The sequence below is a fragment of the Eumetopias jubatus genome, unplaced genomic scaffold (assembly GCF_037043125.1).
Source record: "Eumetopias jubatus isolate StellerSeaLion01/CBP00866 unplaced genomic scaffold, mEumJub1_p1.0 scaffold_11, whole genome shotgun sequence".
Classification (NCBI taxonomy): domain Eukaryota; kingdom Metazoa; phylum Chordata; class Mammalia; order Carnivora; family Otariidae; genus Eumetopias; species Eumetopias jubatus.
Genome location: NW_028274817.1, coordinates 3,427,715 through 3,444,845, shown reverse-complemented (window position 1 = coordinate 3,444,845; position 17,131 = coordinate 3,427,715). Strand labels below are relative to the sequence as shown.

The window sequence follows — 17,131 nt, the reverse complement described above, 5'->3', positions numbered from 1 at the left end:
GATCTTTCCTGTTCTATGGCATTTGTTTTTTCATAGCTATCGGGTTTTGTCTCTTAAAAATCTTTAAGACTTATTTATTTGAGAGAGAGAGCGAGAGCGAGAGAGAGCACACAGAAGGAGAGGGAGAAGCAGGCTCCCCGCTGAGCAGGGAGCCCGATGCGGGGCTCAATCCCGGGACCCTGGGATCATGACCTGAGCCGAAGGCAGGCGATTCACGAACTGAGCCACCCAGGGGCCCAGCAATCTGTTTTTGCTTTATATATTCCATATCTTCTCAAATCTTTCTGAGGATATTAATGAAAGGAAACGTATTTTTTAAAACGATTTTATTTAAATTCAAGTTGGTTAACCTGAAGTGTATTATTAGTTTCAGGGGTAGAATTTACTGATCCATCAGTTGCATACAACACCCAGGGCACAAATCATCAAGTGCTCCCCTTAAGGCTCATCCCCCAATTACCCCATCCCTCCACCTCCCCTCCAGCAACCCTCAGTTTTGTTCCTTATAGTTAAGAGTCTCTTACGGGTTGCCTCCCTCTCTGATTTTGTCTTGTTTTCTTTTTCCTTCCCTTCCTCTATGTTCATCTGTTTTGTTTCTTAAATTCCACATATAAGTGAAATCATACGGTGTTTGACTTACTTCACTTGGCATCATACACTCTAGTTCCATCCATGTTGTTGCAAATGGCAAAATTTCATTCTTTCTGATGGCTGAGGAATATTCCATCACACACACACACACACACACGCACACACACGCGCGCACACACACACACACGCACACGCACACACATCTTCTTTATCCATTCATCCATCAGTGGACATCTGGGCCCTTTCCATAGTTTAGCTATTGCGGACATTGCTGCTATAAACATTTGGCTGCATGTGCCCCTTTGAGTCATTATGTTTGTATCCTTTGGATAAATACCTAGTAGGACAACTGATGGGTTGCAGGGTAGTTCTATTTTTCGCTTTTTGAGGAACCTCCACACTGTTTTCCAGAGTGGCTGCACCAGTTTGCATTCCCACCAATAGCGTAGAAGGGTTCCCCTTTCTCTGCATCCTCGCCAACAGCTGTTGTTTCCTGACTTGTGCATTTTAGCCATTCTGACTGGTGTGAGGTGATATCCCTCTGAGGTTTTGATTTGTATTTCCCTGATAATGAGTGATGTTGAACATTTTTTCATGTGTCCGTTGGCCATTTGTACGTCTTTTCCGGAGAAATGTCTATTCATGCCTTCTGCCCATTTCTTGACTGGATTATTTGTTTTTTGTTGTTGTTGTTTTGTTTTGTTTTGTTTTGTTTTGTTTTGTTTGTTTACTTTTGTTTTGTTTTTTCGGGGGCTGTGTTGGGTTTAAGAAGTTCTTTATAGATTTTGGATACTGAGCCTGCCAGGCACCCCAATAAAAGGTATTTTTGTTTGTCCTTCTTAAATGGTTCTTTTCTGTCCCATAATTATCTCTTTCCTCTAGGGCCAGCTTTGCTATTTCTCCTTTTTGATATTTCTCTGTCATTCTGTATACCACCCTCAAATATTTAGCCTTTCTTTGTTGTCTGATTACGCTTATGAATGAGACTGGCAGCTCTGTGGCCACGGGACTTACTGATTTGCAGGCTTTGTCGTAAGATGAAGAGGCAGTAAGCCGACAGTTTTGTGGGGGCCCACCAAAACGTCATAATATGGAGGGGTGGGGGTTTTTCGGGTGGTTTCAATACCCACTCGGCTTTCCTAGTCTTCCCCAGACACTTTATTCAATTTATTTAGAGAAGAACCCTTCTTTTTTCCATTCTTGGGTTAAATACTGGCTTTGGGGCCTAATGGGGGGAGATTAACATCCACATAGAATCCTTTAATTAGGGGCGCCTGGGTGGCTCATCTGTTAAGCACCTGCCTTTGGCTCAGGTCATGATCCCAGGTTCCTGGGATCGAGCCCCACATGGGGCTCCCTGCTCAGTGGGGAGCCTGCTTCTCCCTCTGCCTCTCTCCCCCGGCTCTCTCTCTCTCTCTCTCTCTCTCTCTCTCTCACTCGATCTCAAGTAAACAAATAAAACCTTAAAGAAAGAAAGAAAGAAAGAAAGAAAGAAAGAAAGAAAGAAAGAAACCTTCAATTAATCTCTCTGGTTTAAATCCCATTCCTTACTTCTACCCTCTGATACCTGTTCTCTCTGAGTTGGGGGACTGGCTAGGCTGAGTTTGCTCCCCCTTAGCTGAAGTTCCTTTGTAGGTATTCCAAGCTGTGGCTTCACTGGTCTCCACTGTGGCAGCCTCAAGGAATTCGGTGCGGTTCTTAAGCCATTGCAGGCTCCCTTCCATCTTTTCCTTTCTTTAAATTGAGATAAAATTCACGTAAGACAAAACTACCTATTTTAAAGTGAACAACTCAGTGACATTTAGTGCATTCACAGTGTTGTACAATTGGTGCCTCTAGCTAGTTCCAGAGCATTGCTGTCAGCCCCAAAGGAGACCCCGTACATGTTCAGCAGTTGCTCCCCAACCCCTCTTCCAGCACCTGGCAACCATCGATGTGTGTTCTCTCTATAGATTTACCTACTCAGAATATTGTATGTAAATGGAATTATACAATATGTGACCTTTTTTTTCAAATGTTTCTTTTCTTTTTTTTTATTATTGTTATTATTTTTTTAGTTTGAGAGAGAGAGAATGAGAGATAGAGAGACAGAGGGAAGAGGGTCAGAGGGAGAAGCAGACTCCCTGCCGAGCAGGGAGCCCGATGCGGGACTCGATCCCGGGACTCCAGGATCATGACCTGAGCCGAAGGCAGTTGCTTAAACAACTGAGCCACCCAGGCGCCCAATATGTGAGCTTTTCTGTCTGGTTTCCTTCCGTTAGCATGATGCCATCCAGAGCCCTCCATATTGCAGCACACACCAGGGCTCCATGTCTTCTTCATGGCTGTGTCATATTCCACTGCGCGGCTAGACCGCAATTCATTTACCTGGTGATGGACATTTTGGCTGGTTCTAGCTCTGGCTGTTGTCAATAGTGCTGTTATGAACATGCACGTACGCAAATTTGAGTACCAGTTTTCCAACCCTTTGGGTATATATCTAAGCGCAGAAGTGCCGAGCCTATGATAATTCTATGTGTAACTTCTTGTGGAACTGTACGACTATTTCTGCCACAGCTGAGTCATTTTACATTCCCACCGGCAAATGTATGAGAGTTCCGGTTTTTCTCCACATCCTCACCAGCACTTGTTAGTACAAGAGTTTTTGATAATAGTCATCCTAGTGGGTATGAAGTGCTACTTCTTTGTGGTTTTGATTTACATTTCCCTAGGAACTGATGAACCTGAGCATCTTTTCCCATTCTTTCTTGCTGTCAGGTTATACTGTTTTTGTTCCTTCGTGATTATTTTAAAAGGAGGAAGAGGTGTGGTGGGCAGAGGGATGTGCCACCTAAACCCCCTTCTGCTAAGGCCTTCTTGCTCCGGTTGCTGAGAGGGTACCTCCTTCAGGTCTGTCCACCCCTTTAGGGCTTGCCGCAGCTACAGAGAGCCACCTTGCCCAAGCTCGGACCCTCCCAGGGTAGCTGCGTCCAGTGACTTACGAAGGTGATGTATAAATATCTGGCCATATTGGCCTAACTTGAGACGACTCTGAAGGGCTGCTCTAGTTCTAGACTGGCTCACAGGGTTAGCCAGGGCCCAGATCACAGCTCAACTGCTGCTTCTTCCCACTCTGGCTCCCTTCTCGTCCTTTCTACACGGATTTCTCCCTCCCTTCCCGTCCTTTCTACACGGATTTCTCCCAAAGGCACTCGCCGACAGACCTCCTGCACGCTTAACTCTGTGTTACCAGTCAGCTTTCTGAGGAACGCAGCCCAGACGAGACAATAAATGCCTGTGTCTGGTTCACTAACTCGAACTGGAGGGTGGAACCAATAATTATTTCTTTAATATTCCAGAAACGTATTTACTACTTGCTTGTACAAGCAATCTTCGGTAGAGAAAGACTGGGGCTGTTTCCTTTGGACGCCCCTATTAAATCTCATGTAGGCACAGGGTTACAAAGTGGTGCCAATCTGGAGACATGGGAGACAAGATATTTTCATTTTTAGGGAAACCAGGCTGCTCCCTTAAAAACTTCTCAGTGAGTCGGAGCTACCATGTGAATGGCCTTGCTATTCAAGGGGGTGTTTCACATTTTGGTCTGTTGGGATAAGTAACTACTCGGGGGGGGGGGGAAATAATCTGCTTTTTTATTCCTTACATGGGACTTCGTGGCCAACAGAGTGAGTCTTCAGCTTTCGCTTTCATGTCTTCTGCATCGTTATCTCCCTCTACTTCGGCATTTCCTCCTCAAAGCCTCTCCAGTTGCCCTGCAAGTTCAATCTCAGCTGTGTCCGCGGCCTCCTGGGCTTTGTTGGAACATGGAAGACATCCCCTTTTCCCTCGGTCTTTCCTTTGATTATGGCTATAGCTAGATTGAGGACAGAGAGGCCATCCTTTCTGCCCAGAATTGGGTAGCCATCACATAACCTGGCTGCACTCCCTTCTGGAGTCCAGAATCCTCTGTCAAGCTCATGCGGTTGTTGGCCAAATCCATTTCTTTGTGGTTCTAGGACCAAGTTCTCAGCTTCCTACGGGCTGTTGGCTGGAGGCCACCCTCCGGCCCTAAAGGCCCTCCCAAGTTCCCTGCCACGCGGGCCTCTCCAGGGGCAGTTACAATATGGCTTTTCCAAGACCAGCAGGAGACGTCTCTTGTGTGTGTGCTAGCAAGACGGACTTATACGTACCTCAAAATATAGTCACAGATGTGAAATACCGTCTCACCTTCGCCCTATTCTATTGGTTAGAAGCTCAGGTTCTACCCACACCCAAAGGGAGGGGGTTATACAAGGGTGGGACTCCTTGGGGGTTACTTTCGGGTATGTCCACCACGGCTGTCCGGGAATGCTAGCTGTTCACCCTTACTCAAATGTAAACTCTCCCAGAAAGGTCCGGATGAGCCTCCATCTCAAATGCATCATATACCCCCATATCTGGGCCCTCATACCTGCCACTAGAAGCCCAGCTGTTCCACAGAACAGACTTTCCAGCTTGATGGACTCCAACAACTCAGCAGTATGTCAGAGGGCGCTTGAATCAATGTTGGAGTGCATGAACTTGTCTTCACATCCAACTGCTTCCTCTGGAGAAACCTTTCTTTCCGACAAATCAGAAGTCCACCTGTATGATGGCGACCTGGTGATGCTGCTGTTCTCCTCCCCACAGATTGTGCACTCCCGGGGGTGGAGGGTGGGGAGCAGGCAAGGACCAGTGTGCCTCCTTCTTCCTCGTATATCCCAGCCCCATGCCCACAGGCCTGGGTGGGGTGGCTCGGGAAATGTTTGCCAACTCGAAAGGAGTCCCCAAAAGAACAGACCTTTTGTCGGAGGCAGGAACTGTGTGTGACCTGCCTCATTCCCTTCTTTGGTTAACCCTGGGGCCTAGTGAATACTTTTTTACTAATGGCTTTTTGATAAAGACAAGTATGGTATCATGAGGTTCCTCAGTTCACAAGCTCATGGGAGACATCTGTTGCTGTGAGAAAGTATTGCAGATGCCAAGGAAAGGAAATAAGGGTAAGAGAAATTTTCTAAACATCCACCGGAGTCTTTGTTGACGCCAGGCTCAGAGTTTCCTGAAACATTAAGGCCGTACGTTTGAGAGGGAAAGGGTCAGACCCTGAGCAGCCACCAATACCAGGGAAGTGTCAGGATGAGGAGGGACAGCTGAGGTGCTAACCGAGGCCTGACGACTTGGGTCCTTGGCCGGAGCTGGCCTACCCTGAGGGACTCGGCATGCTCTGGTGTGGGGAGCGCAGGCAGACGCTGCGGCGCGGCTTCCAGGCTCCGGTGCGAACAGCCGCCCACGCGGGTCCCCGAAGGAAGAGCAAAGCAGGTGGGGCAGCCGTTGGCAGCAGGTTGCCCGGGATGACCGGGCTCTGGCTCCCTCCTGAGGAAGCAGGCCTCTCATGGAGAACCGCCCTGCTCCTCCACCTCCTGCCTGTGTGTGCTTGGCTAGGTGACGTAGCCTCTTTGAGTTTTCATTTCTGGATCTACCAAATAGGAATGATAGCACTAGCATCTAGCTCACAGTGTTGCTGTGAGGAGAGAACGAGCATGTTGCCTGGGTTATAGGAAGCCCCCAGTAACAACACTAGTATTTATGCCTTCCTGTATGCAAAGAGAGCGAGAGAGAGAGAGAGGGAGGGAGGGAGGGAGAGAGAGAGGTCTGCAATCTGCCTGGCATTGTGTTAGGTAATTTCACTGGGAGATGGGGGGTGAGTCCGAGACGGGAAGAGAGGGACTGTGATGTCCTTCTGAACCTTCATTCCCAGGCGGACGGTGAATTCAGGCTTCTGGCCATGGAAGGAGTTAGGACCCTCACTGCCCCCATCTCCTATGCCTTCCCCATCTCCAGTGCACTGCCCTCCACACCAGCGTCTGTGCTGTCCCCAAACACCATCATGCAGGCTCTCCACAATGGCTGCTCGCTCTGCCTGGAGCACCCTCCTTGCAGACATCCGTGTGGCTGGCTCCCTTACCTCCTTCAAGCTTTTGTTCAAAGGTCACTCACTTTACTAGTGAGGCTTTGCCTGGCCACCCTACAGACAATAACAAGCAACTCCTCCTTGCCTTCCTTCTGTCCAGACTGGACATGCCCACTGCCGTTTTTTATTTGGTTATTTATTGTCCGCAAGTTCCACCAGGGCAGGGACTTAGAATTCCCGAGCCACCGGCAGAGCTTGCTATACACATCTGCAGTACTTGATAAGTACTTGTTGAGCAAATGCATCAAAAGGGGGTCCTTTCAGGGGTGCCCGGGTGGCTCAGTCGTTTAAATGTCTGCCTTCGGCTCAGGTCATTGTCCCAGGGTCCTGGGATGGAGCCCCGCGTCGGGCTCCCTGCTCGGCGGGGAGCCTGCTTCTCCCTCTCCCGCTCCCCCTGCTTGTGTTCCCTTTCTCTCTCTCTCTCTGTCAAATAAATGAATACAATCTTTAAAAAAAAGGGGGGGTCCTTTTAGATGGAGGAGAGAATGGCGTTTGGGCTGGTCTGCGAGGAAGTGTGACAAATATTTACGGTGAAGGGAAGGGCTTCCAGGTGGAAAGCACAACCCAAGCAAAGGCAAAGAGGCAGAAAACTGCTGGTTAAGGACAGTGGGTGCATCGCAAATCTTTGGAAACACCCGGAAAGATTCTCAGGGCAGCTCCCCAAGGCGGCAGAGGCCGGCGGGCTGGCGGGTCTGCGAGGCGGGACGGCTCAGCTGGGCGCCGGCTCTGCGCTCCAGGCTCTGCGCCCGCACCCCGGCCCCGCCCTCTGTGGCCGGGATCACGCGCAGGGTCCTCGCGAGCCAGCAGGCCCCGCCCCCCGAGGGGGCGGGTCCGAGGCACGCAGGCGCAGTAGCATTCCGGCCCCCCCGCCCCGCCCCGTGCCCGGGCCCGTGGGCCCCGCCGCGGCCGCTTCGCGCAGGCGGCGTCGGCGTCGGCGTCGGCGACGTAGGGCCTGCGGGCGGCCGGTCCGCCGCAGCCTGTCACCGTCGCCCCGGAGTGGCCGCGCCGGGGCAGAAATGCTGCTGGTCGGCTGGTGCCTGCTTTGGCTTGGCTTAGTCCTGGCCGCGGTCGGCGCCTCCCTTGAGTCTGCGGCGCCTGGCAGCTGGACCACAGGTGCAGCCCTAGCCCTCGCTCAGATTGCGGGCTCCCTACCTCCTTCTCTGCCTACGTCCATCCTTAACTTCCGGTCTCTGTCCCATCTACTATTCCGTGTGACACCCATCCTTCCTTTCCTCCCTCCCACGATCTTTTCTTCCCCCCCATCCTTCTCTGCCTCCCTAAATTCTTCTTTCCTTTCCTCTGTCCTTCCCTCCCTCCCCCCCCATCCAGGCTTGAGGCCATGCTCAGAGCCTAATTCTGCCACCCAGGACTGGGGCTTCTTCCGTGCTCCCACTCCCACCCTCCCTGAGGCACAACCCTCGTCTCCCTCTCCCTGGCTTGGTTGGCGGGGCTGTCCAGGGTGCAGGGGCCAGCCTAGGGCCACTCAGTACCCGAGCACCAGCCGGGGCTGGGGGTTCATTGTCAGTGGAGGTGGTCTCCCTGAATCTCCTCCCTCCCATACAGCTCCTCTGAACGTCCTTCTGATCATCGTGGATGACCTGCGCCCTTCCCTGGGCTGTTACGGGGACAAGCTCGTAAGGTCCCCAAACATCGACCAGCTGGCATCCCACAGCCTCCTCTTCCAGAATGCCTTTGCCCAGGTATGTCTGGGGACCTCTAGGTGTGGGTGTGTGCCTTGTGCAGTGGGTTGGGGGGATGGGGTCCTTTCAGCTATGGTCAGATGGCACCGACTGGGCCAGGCATCTCTGGAAAATGGTGGTAGAGAGAACCTGGTTGTGTTCGGGCAAGGAAGCTTGTGCCTTCAAGCTTGGGCGGAGGTTGTCCCTTGACCCTAACACGCTCGGGATGGTCCTGCCCAGCATTCTTCCCCAGAGGGGATTGCCTGGTGCTGAGAAGGAAGGGGTGTTGCAGAATGGCACTCTCAGCTCTGCGAACCGACCTTGGGCCAGCACCCTGCGGCTTGCCATGGCGGCCCTCACGGGGCAGCCTTTAAGACCCTTGCTTCAGTGCACCTGTGGGATACCATCACACAGGACACAAACATCTGCTTGTCTGAGGGGCTGAGTCCTCTCCTGCCTCTTTGTGGGAAGACTTGTTCCTGGTGCCTGAGTGAGGCCCTTATCCCAGTGGTTGGCTTTGATCTGCATGACTCAGCTGCCAAGCTGTTTTGCCGAGGACTCTTGAGGTTGCCTGGTTACCTTTTAGCATCCAGCCTCTGTTTGCCTCTGAGGACGTTTCCCTCTGCTTCTGCTCCCTAACAGCAAGCAGTGTGCGCCCCGAGCCGTGTGTCCTTCCTCACGGGGAGGAGACCAGACACCACCCGCCTGTATGACTTCCATTCCTACTGGAGAGTACACGCCGGAAACTTCTCTACCATCCCCCAGTACTTCAAGGAGAATGGCTACGTGACCATGTCGGTTGGAAAGGTCTTTCACCCCGGTACTGTGGGCCGTCCAGGGTCTGGGTTCTTTTGTGTTTTGTGCCCAAGGGCTGGAATCCCCGTCTGGGGGCTGGGGCTGTCTTTGCAGAGGCCTGTTTGGGCTGGGTGGACACCTCCTCAGTCCCTGCTGTCTCTGTACCAACTACTACTTCTCACCTTAGCTTCATGCTCTCACCGAAAGCGAAAAAGGGTAGTAGGAACTTTTTCCTCTCGGCAACTAGTCGTGGTGCTGTTTGGTTCCTTTGGCTTCTCGGCCGGAAGGAGGGGCACCGGCTGGGGAGGTGGCAGAGTGGCATCCCCGGCTCTGACCTGACTGACCCTCTGTGGCCCCGGATCCCTGTCAGTACAGGGAGAGCAGGGCGGCTACGAGGATTTGCCAGTGAAGAGGCCCGCACTTGGGCGTGGCCGCCCATCCTCTCTGAGTTAGGTCAGCAAGAGGAGTGTCAGCGGGCGCCCAGGGCCCGAAGGGGGAGCCAGGCGCCACCAGGGCCGACTTCCAACACGGCCTGAGAAACTGGCTCTTTTTAAGGCCAACATGAGAATGACGAAACACAAACTTTAAAACTTTTTTAAAAACCTGTTGAAGTAATGCAGGGTTATTTGACAAAAAGTTGGGGGGAAGTTGGGGAGGAGAGTATAAACTAAAGGGTATGAATTACGTGTAATTGCACCACACTGAGGAGGGCTGAAGTTTGATGTTCCCTCATTGCAGGCGTATTCTTTTTCTGATTTTTGAGATTTTCCCGTGTATAGAGTTTTATGTTGTGAACGTCTTACACAGACTTCTCCCCGTATGGCTGCCCTTCATGCATGTCATTTTTTAACAACAGCACAGTCGTCTCATGGACAAATCCACTGTACCTCAGTCTCAAGTTGATTTCAGGTCTCCGTTGTCACACGTACTGCTGGGATGAACGTCTCTGTACAGGGCACTGATGGGCAGTGGCACCAGGGATCCAGGCTCTCGGGTTCCAGTCCCAGCTCTGCCACTTCTTAGCTGTGCGCTTGACCTTGGGCAAATCGTTCTTCCTCTCTCAGCCTTAGATTCCTTCCCTGGCAGACGAGTCATAGCTGCTTGGATTACCTCCCAGGTAGCGCCCCAGTTCCCGCAGTTCGAGGGTGTGAAAGTGGGTTGAAAGCCCACTTTATACGACAGTAGCGCTTGTTGCTAAGGACGATGACTTGAGCGTTTTCGGCAGCTTTGCCTTTGCTCACCGGTGACATCGGCAGGCTCAGCAGCCTTCGGGAACCCAGCTGGCCAGTCCGGGCTGAGGATGGCATTTGGCTGGGCGAAGTGGGGCCCGGTTTCGGAAAGTGTTCCTATCAGGAATCATGTGTCCCCAAAAGCCCACCATCAGCACTTTCTGCAGTTGGCACTTACAGCCTGACAAGGCCTTGCCTGACTGAGCACGGCAGGAGGGGAGAGACAAGTTTGGGGAGAAGCGGAGGTAGGGCAGAGGGAAGGCCGTGCTTCAGGAAGGGAGGCTGAGGAAGGCCCGAGTGGGGCTGATCATTAGATTGTGGGGTCGGGCTGTAAGCGGCATGTCTTACCCAGAGAACGAGAGCTTAGCCTGCAGTCCTTGTGGCAACCTGCTTTTCGGCTGGGTCTCTGTTCTCACGACCTTGCCTGCGAGGCAGGGACCTGTTCCAGGAGGACAGCAGCTGCCGTCCGTAGACGGCCGGGGACGTGCCAGTTCCGGCGCTGGCCGCTCCCACAGGCCTCTCCTCAGCAGCCGGCTGGGGGGGGGGTTAGCATCAGCGTCGTTGCCTGGGGAGGAACTTGAGGCTTACGGAAGTCAAGGAGCTTGCCCGAGGTTGCGCGGGGGACACGGAGCGGTGCTGAGATTTGACCCCGGCTCTGTTGGCCCGCTCTGCTCTTGCCACTGGGCTTGCTGTGTTGCTAAGCCCTCCACGCACTGCCCCCGGGCCCTCCGGTCCCGCCTCGCCTGGTGCTGCCTGTTGGAGCCTGAGGGTCCTGATGCCGGGGACGCTCTTTCTCCTGTGGTTCTTTCTACCTGCACCACCCTCTCTGGTCCCCCCGTCTCATCCCCCTAGGCGGCGCTTCCCCTCAGATCCCACACAAGCCTCACCGACTCCTCACTTGGCCCCCGCTGACCCATCGCCTCTGTGGCTCCCCCACTCACGCGGCACCTCTGCTCTCTAGATGGCTGGCCAGCCTTCTGTAGTTTCACCGTTCTTTTCTCTTCCCAAATCGACTACAAACTGCTGCACTTAGGGCCGGGTTTCTGCTTCCTGGATGAGCCCTGAACCTGGGGTCCTAAGGCCTGGGTTTGAGTGCCAGCTCGCTTATCTGACACGCGGTTTGGTATCAGTCTAGGCACTGACCTTCCCTGAGCCTCCCCTTCCGCCCCTGGCCCACGGTGGTGCTGCTGCCTCTTTGTAGGGTCGGGGAGAGGCTCCAGCAGGGGCTCTGTAGGGCCGCGTTGCTGTAGCAGGCCGGCCGATCCTACCGTGGTGGGTTTCTTCCTCAGAGCCTCGCATGAATCGCCCGGGCTTAAGGGACCGGGGGGTCAGATGCCTAGTACTCAAATAGAAACCTAGAGAGTGGGCTTTAATGGGGACTTCTCATCATCTGCCTAAGCTCTTGATTTCGTAGAGGACGAAGAAGTCCCAAAGGAGGGAGATGGTGCTTCCGTAGCTGCTCACCAAGTTCTGATTTGGAGTGGGGAGGGCATTGAGGGACGCTTCAGGTTGTATTTAATGACTTTCTTCCCCCCCCCCCTTAAGGAATATCTTCCAATTATAGCGATGACTCTCCGTATAGCTGGTCTCTTCCACCTTACCATCCCTCCTCTGAAAAGTACGAAAACGCCAAGGTAAGGATGTGAAAAGGGTACTGTTCTGAAGAGGAACTGCTTTTTTCCTGTGTAGCAGGATTACGCTTCACTGTCGCGTATACCTCACGCTCTTTCAAGCTGGTTGTACAGCGAAGTTTGTGGGTTTTGTCTGTGATCATGACTTGACAGAGACAGGTGTTACGATCTTTTTTAAAAAAGGTTTCATTTCTGTGTTTGGCAGACAGCACAAGTAGGGGGAAGCGGCAGGGAGAGGGAGAGGCAGGGGGGCCTGATGTGGGGCTCCATCCCAGGACCCCGGGCTCATGACCTGAGCCCAAGGCAGACGCTTCACCGACTGAGCCACCCAGGCGCCCCAGAACTTCATTCCTTTATTTTCAAAGATTTTTATTCAGTAACCTCTACAGCCACAGGGAGGCTCAAACGCCCAGACTTGGGCACCTGCGTGGCTCAGTCGTTAAGCGTCTGCCTGCGGCTCAGGTCACGGTCCCGGAGTCCTGGGATCGAGCCCCGCATCGGGCTCCCTGCTCGGCGGGAAGCCTTCTTCTCCCTCTCCTTCTCCCGCTCCCCCCGCTTGTGTTCCCTCTCTGGCGGTGTCTCTCTCTCTCTGTCCAATAAATAAATAAAATCTTACAAAGAAAAACCCAACCTTGAGATCAAGAGTTGCATGCTCTACTGACCAAGCCAGCCAGGTGCCCCAAAACTCTGTTACTCTTTATAGCCAAATAGTATTCTGTTGTGTGGGTGGAACACATTTTATTTATCCGTTCACCAGTTGATGGACGTTTGGGTTGGTTCCACTCTGTGGCTACTCCCCACGCTACTGTTACAAACGTTCACAGACACGTTTCTGTGTGGCTTAAGGTTTCTGTTCTCTTGGGTAGAACTGCTAGGTCAAGTGTTTGTGTGGACTTGGGTTTTCATTTTTCCTGGTGTCTCCCTAGGTGTGCAATTGCTGGGTTGTGTAAAGACACTCTTAACTGTTTGAGGAACCGCCGGCGTGTTTTCCACAGCAGCTGCCCTGTTGCACACCCCCAGTGGCTAGGGATGAGGGTTCCCGTCTCTTCCTGTCCTCGCCAACACTTGTCCAGTTCTAAAATTTCTAGCCCTCCTAGCACGTGTGGGGCGGTACCTCACTGTGGTTTTGACTGGCATTTCTATGATGAGTAATGACACGAAGCATCTTGACATGTGCTCGTTGGCCACTTATCTGTCTTGTCTGGAGAGACATCTATTCAAGTCCTTTGCCCATTTTTTAATTGGCTTTCTTTTTCAATTACTGAGCTGGAGGCAGATTTGTTTTGATCATGAGTTTCCATGGGTTTCCTTTAATTAATTATGACCTGGAGACAGAAGATTAACAGCAAGAAGCCGAGGGCTGGTGGATTTCTGGCCCCCGCCTGGGCAAGAGAGGCTTCTCTGTTTCAGTTCTCCTTCGTGTGCGCCCGGCCAGGGTGCATGAGGCGGACTTAGAGGGCAGCTGCTGTGAACGCTGAATCCACTGTGCGTGCACACCAACCTTCGTGACTTCTCTTTCTTGCCCCTACAAGAGCTGACTTGATCTGTTTTGCCTTGAAAGACATGTAGGGGGCCGGACGGAGAACTCCATGCCAACCTGCTTTGCCCTGTGGATGTGCGGATGTGCCAGAGGGCACCTTGCCTGACCAACAGAGCACCGAGCAAGCCGTCCGCTTGTTGGAGAAGACGAAAACGTCGGCCCGCCCTTTCTTCCTGGCTGTTGGGTATCATAAGCCGCACATCCCTTTCAGATACCCCAAGGTGAAGAGCTGCCTGACTGCTGACCCCACACCTCCGTGACAGCTGTGTCATTTGCCGAAGGAGGGGTTGGTGTAGCGGGGCCGCTTCCTGCCGTCCCTGGTCACCGGGGGTGCCCGATGGCGCTGTTGTGCTTAGGGGCGTGAGGACGGGATTCAGAGGTCAAGGCTAAGAAGTAGGCTTAGGGCATGTAGGCATCTTGTTGGAAATGCTCGGCTTCCTCCCTCCCCACCGGAGGGTTTTATTTCTTTTCCTTGAACTCGGGGAGCATGTGTTGGGTTGGACGGTAACATCGACATGGAGAGGTCGGAGCTGGCCGCCGATGCCCGTGGTGAGGCACAGTCCTTGGGGCACGATTCCAGGGGCCGCGAAGCCCTCTTCGGTAATTGGCATCCCCCTGAGCCTGGCACGGGAGACCCCTTCCACATATGGTGCTGCGTTGCTTGTTGCAGCCTGAGCTGTGCTTGCCTGCCCATCCTTTGGAGTGTATAGTCTCTTCTTTTCTCAAGGTCTTTTTCAGTTCTTCCCTGTTGCGTCTTCCCTGGGCCTGAGCGGCGTGTTCTTTTGACTTTGTAAAGAATGCCTCTCCTTTGTGATGGGAGTGGAAAGCCAAAGGCGTGCTCTCTGATGCGGCGCTTGGCCCAGGGGATCTCACCTTCCTGGCCGGATCTGTCCCCGCTTTGACAGAGGGAGACTCACTTCTGCCTCCTGGGCAGACAGGAGCTCACCTAGCCGGCCTAGCTGCTCCCCTTAGCAAGGCCTGCTTGCGAGGTTGGCCTTTGGCCGGCCCCTGAGCACCTGGACCCTGGGAGAGTCCGCACCGCTCCCCAAGCGAGGAGTGGCTCCCTGTGCCCACACTGTTTACGCACACCCCTGCTCTCCCGCCTAAAGTCTGTGGCGTCGACAGGTGCAGGGAGAGGGGGGCCTGGGCGGGCAGCCCCAGTAAACAGCCCGCGTGCTGAGGCTATCATGAGCCTCCATGGCGACAGCATCTCACGCACGTCACACAGCTCATTGCTGGGGGAATTAAGCCCATCCTGTATGACTTCACTGGGAGAGGATTCTGGAAGCTTGTGCCTGGTTTTCCCCGGGCTTTGCTCATGTGGCTTTGCCCTGTGCTGATTGCGTTTGGTAGCCGCAGGTAGGACTGTGCCAAGTTCTGTGAGCACTCCTGAGGAGTTTCCAAGCCTGAGGGAGGTTTTGGGAACTGGAAACCCCCCCTACCCCTTTTACAGCTGGAGGGGAAGTAGGAAGTGGGGCCAGGAATAGGAGGACGTTGGTTTGGATGCAGAAAGAGCTGTTGCTGCTGGGTTCATAGGAAACGAGCGGCATGGTTTCATTACCGTGGGCATCGTGTGACAGTGACCTCAGGCCTGACCTTCAGGGAGGGCAAAGTACCTGGGGAGTGTCAGTGAGTCACCGTGCAAACACGTCCCGGGCTTAGAGAGAAGGCAATAGAGAGACCCAGCGAGTCCCAGCCTTGTGCCTCTGCTGAAAGAACGACAACCCGGTGTCTTTGTGTGCTTTTCCCCCAAGGAGTTTCAGAAGCTGTATCCCTTGGAGAACATGACCCTGGCTCCTGACCCCCAGGTCCCTGCTGGCCTCCCTTCCGTGGCCTACAACCCCTGGATGGACATCAGGCAGCGGGAGGACGTCCAGGCCTTGAACCTCAGTGTGCCCTATGGCCCAATTCCTGTGGATTTTCAGGTACCAGGGACATACTTGGGGGAATTGCTGGGCTCTCGGGGATGGCCTGATGTCTTCGGTGACCCCCCGCCGCAGCCATCGTGTCTTACTCAGAATCTTCTCTGTGCTAGGTGTCTTCTGAGGCGCTGGGGCTGGGCGTGGTCTAGAGGAATTTAGGATATGGGAAGTACGAGGTGGATATCGTCTGCCAAGCCTGGTCTCCGCTTGTAGAGAGGCGGCGGGGGGCGGGGGGGCGGGGGGGGGAGAGTACATCTGGAGATTGGGTGACTGACTGAATATGGGCACTGGGGTAGGGAGGAGGTCCGGATGACCCACTCACTGACTCACGGAGGGTGCTGTGCAATCCACGTGACAGTTCATCAGCTGTAGAGTGGCGGGTGGCTACTGTGCAGCCCAGAATGTTCAGTTTGCTGGCACTTGCACGGCCCCTCTGTGGGAAGGCCTACGTAGGCACCTGTCACTCTCAGGTGGTGGTGTGCTGGGTAGGGCCTTGACACGGAGGGGAGCCAGGGCGCCGACGTGGCCAGTGCCATCCAGCTGCAACAGCTGATGTCCCTGTGCCATTGTGTGGAGGCGGAGTAGCCACAGAGCTAGACTCCTCAGCTGACTCAGCAGTCACCCTCTCCCTGGAGTGCAGAAAACATGCCGACCGGTGCTCTTTCTGGAATATTCCATAGGCAGCCTGCAGTGGAAGGTAGAGGGCAGTGGCTTTGGAGGGTGCTTCCTGGACCGCCTGCATCGGAATCCCCATGAGGGCTTGTTGGAAGTACAGCATCCTGGCCCAACTCAGACTTGGGGGATTGGGAACTGGAGGAGGGGCCTGAGAACTGGCATTGGCAAAAGCACCCCTGGCAATTCGGATGCACGCAGAAGCCTGCAGATACTGCAAGGAGAGAAATGTTGCATTCACTGAAATCCACACAATGGGAAACTGGACAGAAGACAAGGGGTGTTTTATTTTCAACAAAATATTTGCCAAGCAAGAGGTGATGAGGGAGAGCCTGTATATTTAAAAAGACTTAGGGATGTGAACAATCAAAATGTACAGAACATATTTTGATACTGATTCAAAGAAACTTCATAAAAAGGATCGTATGCTTGCCAGAAAGGTGTGAAAAATAAATACATTTCACTGTATTAAAGAGTTATTTAGTGATAATCATGATGAGATTATGTTTTATAGAAGAGCACTTATCTTTTCGAAATGCATACTAAAGTACTGAGTAATGAAAAGGCACACCCTGGATATACTCTACAATATTCCAGCACCTGAGATACTAGGTAGGTAGGCATATAGTTGGCACCCGATTGGCCATGTATAGAAGACTGTTGACCCCGGGTGTCAGGTATATGGGGTTCATTATACTATTGCCTACTGTTTACATGTTTGAGACTTTCTGTAATACAATTTTATTTGTAAATATCATGCTATTAAGTTTGAAAAGCTAAGTAAAATGGATTATGTTTTTTAGACAAAAAAATTGACAAATTGCTCCATAAAGAAATAGAAAACCTTAATTGTACATTATAAACTGAATCCGTATCATGAGTTCAAGCAACCCTCAGATGTTCCAGGGCAAGGCAGTTTTTGAGGCTAGTTCTACCAAATGGTTGGGGAAAACTTGTCATTTTAGGTAAACTCTTTCAAACGTGAGAAAAATCCGGGCAATTTTTTCAATTCATTTTCCCAGGCTAGTGCTCCTGGATGTAAATGCTAGAGGAGAAACCCACCTTGCAAGAACACTTAAGCAAAAATCACACATATAGCAGCAA

General features: G+C 52.7%; 1 protein-coding gene across 1 annotated transcript; it reads left to right on the top strand.

Annotated features, from left to right (window-relative positions):
* The first annotated feature begins 7,469 nt into the window (after positions 1 to 7,469).
* On the top strand, positions 7,470 to 16,500 carry LOC114202770 (iduronate 2-sulfatase-like). The gene is given in 8 exon segments (XM_028096071.2): positions 7,470 to 7,672; positions 8,123 to 8,259; positions 8,881 to 9,058; positions 11,808 to 11,896; positions 13,455 to 13,506; positions 13,509 to 13,654; positions 15,188 to 15,358; positions 16,036 to 16,500. Coding segments are annotated over 8 exon segments (891 nt in total). The 5' UTR covers positions 7,470 to 7,575; the 3' UTR covers positions 16,057 to 16,500.
* The last annotated feature ends 631 nt before the right edge of the window (positions 16,501 to 17,131 follow it).